Source organism: Camelus bactrianus, chromosome X (genome assembly GCF_048773025.1).
Source record: "Camelus bactrianus isolate YW-2024 breed Bactrian camel chromosome X, ASM4877302v1, whole genome shotgun sequence".
In the NCBI taxonomy this organism is placed as follows: domain Eukaryota; kingdom Metazoa; phylum Chordata; class Mammalia; order Artiodactyla; family Camelidae; genus Camelus; species Camelus bactrianus.
In genome coordinates, this window is record NC_133575.1 from 105,086,661 (window position 1) to 105,095,687 (window position 9,027).

Consider the following 9,027-nt stretch of genomic DNA (forward strand, 5'->3'; position numbering starts at 1 on the left):
GGGGAGGAGGGTATAGCTCAGTGGTAGAGTGAGAGCTTAGCATGCACAAGGTCCTGGGTTCAATTCTGGTACTGCCACTAAAAATAATAACTAAATAAACCTAATTACCCCCCCAAATAAAAATAAATAAGAAAAATGGAAGCACTTCCTTCCAGTTTTTCCACATTATTCTAAGATAGAGGGAGTCAAGGCCAGTGTAATCTCTGGGATAATTTCATTACCTCTTTAATTTCAGCTCATTTGGATTTCGGCTTATATTTATGGACCAGAGTGCCAGGTGCTATAGGAATGAACAGGACAGAGTGTTCTCTATTCTCAGGGATACTGAAAATCTCTGGGTCTTACTGTTTTTCCCAGTGCAAGTAGCTAGAGACCTACTTTAGCTCTGGGCCCTGTGGTAGCAAGCATTCTTCTAGTTTTGAGCACCACACTAAAACATTTCAAAGGAAGGGAAGTATTCCTTTTCCCCAGAGGTAAGCAAAAGCTGCACTCTCTGGCATTCTTGTTTTTTTTTTTTTTTTAATGGAGGCACTGGGGATTGAACCCAGGACCTTGTGCATGCTAAGCATGCGCTCTACCACTGAGCTGTAGCCTCCTCACCCGCTATTCCCTGGCATTCTTGTTTGGTGCATTTTCCAGCATCTCATACCTGGGTTGATTTTGTACCCCTACCCTGAAGCTGCTTCTGTCTGACTTCTGCTTTTTCTTTGAGGTATTTCTGTACAAAGTAGTTCCTGGTCATCTCAGCCTGTATTGATATCTCCACCCTGGAACAGTCAGGACAGAATTGGCTTTGAGTCCCAGTTGTACTGTTTATTGGCTGTGTGTCATAAGGCAAGTCACTTTACCTGTCTGAGTCTCTGTTTCCTTACAGAAGATAATAGCACCTACCTCAGAGTGATTGCACACGTGATTGCACATGTGAAACACTTAACCCAGAGCCAGGTGTATGAGTATTTAGCTATTATCATTACTCAGCTGTTATATGAGTATATAAAATATATAATATATATTATTCATATATTCATAGTATATTAATATATATTATATGAATAGTTCATATAATCATTCAGCTATTATCATTATTCAGCTATTCAGCTGAATAATCAGCTATTCATTCATTATTCAGCTATTATCATTATTACCATTATCATCATCATTGTCATCTTGGTCATGAACAAATTTGTTCATCTCACTCCCTCACCTGTGTATCTTCACTGGCTCCCAGTTGCCTATATGATCAAATCCAAAGTTCTTAACTTAGCACCCATTATCTGACGCCCACCTACTTTTGCAAGTCCTTTTTCCTATATGCTCTCTTTAATGTTCCCTTAATTTTCTGATCACTCACCCTTAATGTTCCAGCCCCTTTGCCATGGTTTTCACTATTCCTTAAAACTGCCAGGATTTTAATTGTTTCAGGCCTTTATACGTACTTTCCCCTCTGTCTGGAATAGCTGTCTCCCCTCCTCAAATGCCTCTGAATCCAGCTTAATAGCATCTTCTGTATGATGCCCTCTCCAAATTCCTGCCATTCATTCAAGAAGTGTATATTGAACACCTCTGGGATATCATGCACTGCCCTAGAGGCTGCGGCTTTAGCAGTGAGCAGAACCTTACACAAAGGGATAAAAATCTCTGTCCCCATGGAGCTTACATTGCTAAGCAGTTAATTTAAACAGTTCAGGTTAACAAACATTTGTTGTCCACCTGTAGTGTCCCCAGCACTGTGCTGAGCACTGGGGTTCCAAAATGGAGTAAGACTTCACCCCCAGACTCAAGGCTATAGTCTGGAGAGAGGAGACCTCTAAGCATTTCCATGTATCACGATAAAGATCCTAATCGTGCTGAACCCGGGGTTTTGTGAAAGCACAGAAGGTTTTGCGAAAGCATGGAGGGGGCGGGGGCCAAGAGGTCAAAGAGACTTTCCTAGAGAAAGTGTAGGGCTGAGTCTTGACGGAAGACCGAGTCTTGGCAGATTTGACAAGCTGAGCAAGTCATGGCATGTGGGAACCTGTAGGTAATTTGAGGTTGCTGGGGTTTGCGTTTTAAGCCATCGCGTGGCAGGAACAAGGCCTAAAGAAGACGGCCAGGGGCCTTGTGTGCTTCACTGAGGAGCTGGAATTTTTCTCATATTAAGTCGTCATTTTCAAACTCGGGTGTGCCTCACGTTTACTTGTGGAAATTATTTAAGACCAACAAAAAGCAATAAATTTGAGGTCCGAGGCCTGTATACCCCAAAGCCCCCAAGTCCGAATCCTTGCTGATCTGTATTTTTAACAGCTTAAAAGTTTTCTGATATGCTCCAGAGTTTAAGTACTTTTGCTCTGGGGAGCTATTAAAGGTTTGTAAGTAGGGGCATGGCGATCAAATTTGTGTTTTAGAAATATCACAATCACTCTGACAGAGTGGAGAATGGATTTAAGAGGGAGACTGGAGGTACAGAGACAAGCCAGGAGACAGTTTTGTAGATGAGAGATGAAGAGAGTGTGACTTAAGACCCAGTGGCTACGGAGATGGACGGACGGATGGAGGGGATGGATTCAGAAGTTATTAAGTAGTTGGAATTTGCTGGTCTTGGTGACTGACAAGATGTGAATGCGAAAGAATTAGGGGTGAAGGGTCCTTTCCAAGTCTTCGTGACATCTGTATAGGTAGTGATATGCTGTATAGCCACCAACTGAGATTGTTCCCCACAAGAACCCTTTTTCTATCCTTTCTATTACCTGGCAAATGCCAGGCCCGGAGAAAGTGCTTATTGAAGACTGAATCAGATGAGGCTGAAGGGAGTCAAGGTCCCCCAAGACCCTTTCCTCCAAACAGGCTTTCTCTTCATTCCTCCGTGCAATGGGTTTAATTCCAATTTTAGGCAAATCTTTTCTGCATTTCTTACTTATGGCTGCAAATTCTTGAATGAATGTATATTAACATTTCGCCGCCATGGTGGCTGTGGAAACTCTTTAAAGTTTTGTTTATATTGAAGAGAATGTGACTGACTTTCAAAATGTTTTATTTAGCTAGTTTCTTCTTCTTTTTCAAGTGTGCACAACTATTATGGGAAACCCCTAGAAGAAACATATAGCATTGGATGCCAGTCCTAGGATCAGCCTGTGGATTCTTTTCGTTATAGAATTGTAATTAGGGAAAGGACGGGGGAAAGACAGGCTTCTCTTCGCGTCTTGAACTGCCTCACTCAAGATCCCGTGGTTGGGTTGTCTTTTTGTTATGTATCACCTGGCCTAATGAAAAAAGATTATGAAGTTTAGAAAGAAACTAGGACATTTCTAGTATTAGTTTTGTCCTTTCTTTGTCCCGAGGTATAGGCAAAGATAACAAATAATAATTTTCTCCCTTTTTGTCCCATCTCCCTTTTTCTACCTTCGCGTTGTAGTACCAGCAATTGAGCTGTAGAAAAAAAAATAATTTCTCCAGATCCTTTAAGTTGCTTTTTTTCGGGGGCGGGGCAGGTAATTAAGTTTACTTATTTATTTAAATTTTTTATTTTATTTTTTTTGTCCAGAAAGGTAATTAGGTTTATTTATTTATTTAATGGAGGTACTGGGGATTGAGCACGTGCTCTACCACTGAGCTATACCCTCTCCTGCTAAGTTGCTTGTAACTTGTGTGGTTCAATGGCCTTTAGAAGAGAATGCTCCCCAACCCCCATCCCTCTCATCCTACTTAATTATGTTTGTTTACATATAAAAAAGGAAGAAAGGAGGGAAGGAGGGAAGACAGGATAGCCCAGAGATTCTAAACCCTCGTTTCATGTTAGCAGGGCCTGCGGAGATTTAAAAAGTCCTGATGCTCAGGCTGCATCCCAGATCAGTTAAATCAGGATCGCTGCGGTTGTGACCAGGCAATAGTAGTTGTTAAATCTCCCCAGGTGATTCCAGCGTACAGGCACTTTTGAGGAGACTACTACACTAGTCGAAGAAGTCCCATGTGAACCTATTTTTGAAGCCCTGGATCAGAACTTCGATGATAGCTATCGCTTCCTGAGTGCCTCCTCTGACAGGCACCCTAATGTATCTTCTTTCTTTCTCAGGTCAAGCCTGTTAGTTGGGGGGGGGCGTGTAATTCCTTTTCCCTTTTGAGGAATAGAGGAGTGAGGTGGCTTGCTCTACATCATATAGCTGTGTCTGCCTGACTCCAAAGTGCAGATTCTTTAGCTCAGCTAACTATCCGAGCAATGGGAGGGTGGATGGATTTTTGTGTTTCGAGCAGGAGACAATTTGGTATTTTAAGCAGAGCATCAGAAAGTTGAGAATTTATAAACATTTTAATAATTTATGGAAATAATATGCAGCAAATTGAAATCAGGAATGTTTTAGATTCAGAGACGTGTGTTAGCTACAGACCTGTCGTCTCCTGAACCTTTGAAGTTGTTGGATTGAAAAACGGAAGCCTAATGTAGAAATAGGTATTATCATCCCCATTTTTCAGCTGAGAACACTGAGGCTTGGCAAGACTGTCACTTGGCCGAGATCAACAAGTAAGCAGAGCCCTCCAGAGCCTGTGGTCTTAATCACTATACTGTACTGCCTCTTGACAAGGAGTGTTGAAGGCTGCGAGGGAAGTAACGTGATGGTGTATAGGATGGGAAGTTATTCTAAGTTTAGAAATTGGCAGAGAAAAAGGTAACAAACCTTGCCTAAAGCTTTTTGTGACCTTGTTATTAAGTAAGATGTTTTCCTAGATGATTGAATTGTCTTGGGGTGCCCCATTTAGACTATAGGATTTGGAAGTTTTATTAGAGTTTTCTTCAATTAGGTCATTGAACCTTAATATCATCTGAAAATTGTTTTTATAGTATGAACATCAGTGCAATTCTATGTTAAACAATTTTGTCTGTAATTATGTCACCCTGAAACTTAACGGTATCTTCTGTTCATGCCCTCCTCCTGTCCACGGGTTTAAGCCTATGCAGTGTTCACATTGGTGTGGTGCCTGGGAGTTGTTTCAGTGCTGGCTGGCTTTTTTTCACCTAACACCAGGTTATAAAGATCGCTAAATGCTGCTTTATTTTGGTCTTTATAATTGTCACTTTTGATTCCTATCTTATTTCACTGAGCACTTAGTCCATCAATCGTTTAGCGAGCCACCTTATTTGGGGGCATTTGGCTTGTTTGTAATTTTTCAATATTATAAATCAGTATTATGAACACCTTTTTGCATGTAATTTTTTTCTTCTATGGGATCATTTCTTTAGGATAATTCCCCAAAGATGGGATGTTTCTCAAGTTTAATAATATACAACTTTGATTTAGAAAACTAATATATGCTCTGAGTACGTAAGTAAATAGCTTATTCCCACTTTTGCTATGTAAAATGATGAAGGTCATTTACGTTTTCTAAATTGAAGCAAGTTATACAAAGTTTATTGTGTTAGAAAGTAGCCTTGGACCTTTCTGTATCCTTTTTGAAATAGAGAACTTAAGCTACTCATTTTTATTATTTTGCTTTGATTGGAGACCTGCAGCGTTCAGCCAGGTGGATCTCACACCCTTTTGCAGGTGACCGCCTCCAGCCCTCTGCTCATCTTTGCTCCAGGAGAGAGCCTGGCGACTTTCACTTGATATTTCACTCAAGATAAAGTCTTGAGATTTAGAGAAGCAGTAGTCCACCTCAAAACTGACATGCTTTGTGTTTTTGAGAAAGCTACTTTGATTTTCTATAATGTCTGGTTAACAAAGATCTTTTTCCTTTTGTTGCAGGGACAGTTGGATTTTTTTCCTGCTTCTTTTTTATTACTAAAATCTATAGTGTGGTGAAAGTGGATTAAAGAATATCTCCAAAGGCTTCCAGGCACATCACTGTTGCTTTTGAATATAAATCTAGATCTATATGAACATCTGTCGAGATATGTCTGTGTGCTTCCAATGGCATGTTTTAAATATATATCAATTTAAAATCTCATTGTCTGGCCTCAGTTTGTATGACATAAAGCACTGATTGTTTGGAAAAAACAGATTGGGAAATAGGTTTATTCTAAGTCATATTTTCCTGAAACAATACCATAAAGAGGTTTGATTTAAAGCAATCAGAAGGGGAGGGAGTATAGCTCAGTGGTAGAGTGTGTGCTTAGCATGCATGAAATTCTGGGTTCAATCCCCAGTAACTCGGTTAACAACAATAACAACAAAAAGCAATTAGAGCAATTAGAGGTGTATTTACCTTAAATTTAAAGTTGAGTACATCGGTTTTTCAGATGAAATTTTTTTCTTTTCTGTTTCTTCCTCATTTGTTTAGAGCATCAGAACGACTGTCAAATAAATCTTAGGTAAAATGTGAATTTTTCTAACTTAAGTTGATTGTACAAACTAGGTTATACCTTTATACCTGGGTGTTCACTTAAAAATATACATTGGTTTAGCATAAAGCATTTGTGAAGTACCAGCTACTGCTGTCTTATTCCTGTGCATTTCTGGTTGTTAGTTGTCTTTTTTTTTTGTTTGTTCGCTGCCTTTGGAGGCTGAGAATATGCAAGTCTGACTTAGTTGTGTGTAGAGAACAAATCTTTGGAGCCAATGTTCGTGAATTTATTTGCTTCCACGCAACAATAGTCAGGTGTCACAACTCCCCAAATGCTGGGAATTTGTATTGTAAATAATCTTTGAGCTTACAATTTTGGGGGCATGTCGTGAACATCATACATTTTTCTGCGGTAAATTTTATTGACAAATAGTGGTCTTATTGAGAAAAACGTTTGAAAACTATCTACACATACTCAATTCATGAACATTCTCAGAGCCGTCCTGAAGCTGAGGGATACTTGTTTGTGTGTGCAGGGATCCAGGAGGTGGTGTTGCCCTTGAAGGGGAGTTTGGAATGAGGAGGGACATGGTCAGAGAGTTGCGTTCTGAAAGAGAGTGGGAGCGGGAGGAAGAGTTGACCAGTTGCCTCATGGAAGAAGACACTAATTCCCTAGCCAGTGGTGTGCCTTGGTCGATATTGGAAGGAAGCAGGCATATGACAGGAGGCAAACAGACCTTGGGCCTGGAGCAGACTGGTGGGGAGGGAGTGGCTACAGAAGGTCAAAGGTGTCTCTCTCTCTTTTTTGAATTTACAAGTTGATGTATATTGTTGTTAATTTCTGGTGTACAGCATACTGATTCATATATATATGTGTATATATATATATATATTCCTTTTCATATTCTTTTCCATTATAGGTTATTACGAGACACTGAATATAGTTCTGGGTGCTATACAGTAGGACCTTGTTGTCTACCTATTTTATGTATAGTAGTGTGTATGTGCTAATCCCAAATTCCTGTTTATCCCTCCCCCTGCTTGGTAACCATAAGTTTGTTTTCTACGTCTATGGGTTTGTTTCTGTTTTGTAAATAAGTTCATTTGGGTCATTTTTCTTAAGAGTCCACACATAAGGTGTCTTTTGACAGTGGACTACTCCAAGCCTCTCAACTCACTGCCCTTCAGTCTCATAATCTACGGCTGAGTCCTCAGCCCTGTTGACCCGAGGACCTGCTATTAGGAGATGCTTTGGAACTGATTTCATTCTCCTCTGAATGCTCTGCGCTGAGCAGTGTTGTAATGAGCTTCAGGGGGCTCTTTTCCCACCATGTTTGCTGCCTGATAGTTTTATCTGCGCTCGCGAGCCCACTCACTTGCATCGGCGGTAGCTGGCTAGAAGGCAAATTTGTTTCTGCAGCAGGAAAAGATCGCCGCCCGTGGGGCCTTCACAGATCACAGTCTGAAGGCGGCTGTATGTGGGTCTTGTGGTAGCCAGCTTGGAACATCTTGAAATACAGTGGGTAAATCAGTGTTCAGCTTGACTTGGGAGTGAAAAATGGGAAAGAGCATTTTCCTTTGGTTGAAATGGGGATGAACAGCTCCCTGAGCCTCCAAGTGGGCCCAGCATGCCACTTGGGGAGCACGAGGCCGGCGGTCCCCTGTCCTACCACTGATGACATTCCCAGAAGAGCTACAGGTCAAGCACATCGACTTGAGAGGAACTAGTGGGGTAAGTTGTAGACATATGTGCCTCTCTCATCTGTGCCTTGTGTTTTTATACGTTGTGGTTGGCGTTAGCGGCAGAACCATTTTCTGAACCTGGGGCTTGAAGAAACATGCTCCTGCCTCCTGTTCTGTAATCCCCGGTGAGTCGGGGCTGAACTCTGTGTGTGTGTGTGGCTGGATTGTGCTGGCGGAGGTGTCCCGGTCCTGAGTAGCGGGGCAGCAGGGGTGAGGGCCCCGTGGGGGTGACCCAGGTGCTGGGCAGTACTGTTTCCTGAAGCAAAGCCTATTCACATCCCACCAAACCTCATTGCTTTGAGGATAAAGACTGGCATTTGGGAGCCCCGCAAACCATCTGGCCCCATTTGCCTACTCTGCCGCCCCCCCCTCACTGTGGAATCCTTTTTATTCATAGAGGACAAGGCAAATACTCCTCTTCCAGGAAGCCCCTCAGGATGACCCCCCCATCCCACTGCATAGTCCTTATATTGGAATAGCACACTGTGAAATACTGGAGCCCATATATTTCATTCTACTGTGTAATACAATTAGGTTATCCCCGTCTCCTTTGTTCAAGCAAAAGAGAAGAGATGGTGAACTAATTCTGTGTCTCCTTCCCTTCTGTTTCCCCATGGAGCTCGGCACAATAACCAAATACACACCTTAAAATTAGACTTTATTTAGTATATTTAAGAAGAATATACCAAGGACAGATTAACAGCACCTATTTAATAAACACAAACATTAACAATATTTAGTTAAACCACAAACATCAATCTTTTTGCATTCCCCAAGCAGGAGTCCGTTGGTCTTGTCCAACAAAAAAATGCACTGTAACCATTTTCGAAAGGATCCAATTAAAGCCAACCAAAATATGAAACCTTGTCCTTGGGCAGAGTCTCTGAGACTACTGACCTGTGTAACAGTATTGATTTATGAATTTGATTGGGGTGTGAAGGGGTTTCTCTTCTTGCTGGGGCTGGGGGACGATTAAGCCCACCGCTTTTGTGCACCTGAAGGTAAGTTGTGCCAATGGGAACTTGGCCC

General features: G+C 41.6%; 1 protein-coding gene across 2 annotated transcripts in view; it reads left to right on the forward strand.

Moving 5' to 3' along the window:
* LOC105067074 (transmembrane 9 superfamily member 2-like) overlaps window positions 1-5,919 on the forward strand; it is a 73,279-nt gene extending 67,360 nt beyond the window's left edge. For both annotated transcript variants that reach the window (XM_045514899.2, XM_074359191.1), the window contains one exon: window positions 5,718-5,919. In XM_045514899.2, the coding sequence (XP_045370855.1) occupies window positions 5,718-5,785 (68 nt within the window). In that variant the 3' untranslated portion in view covers window positions 5,786-5,919. The remainder of the gene's footprint in view (window positions 1-5,717) is intronic.
* Window positions 5,920-9,027: the final 3,108 nt, after the last annotated feature.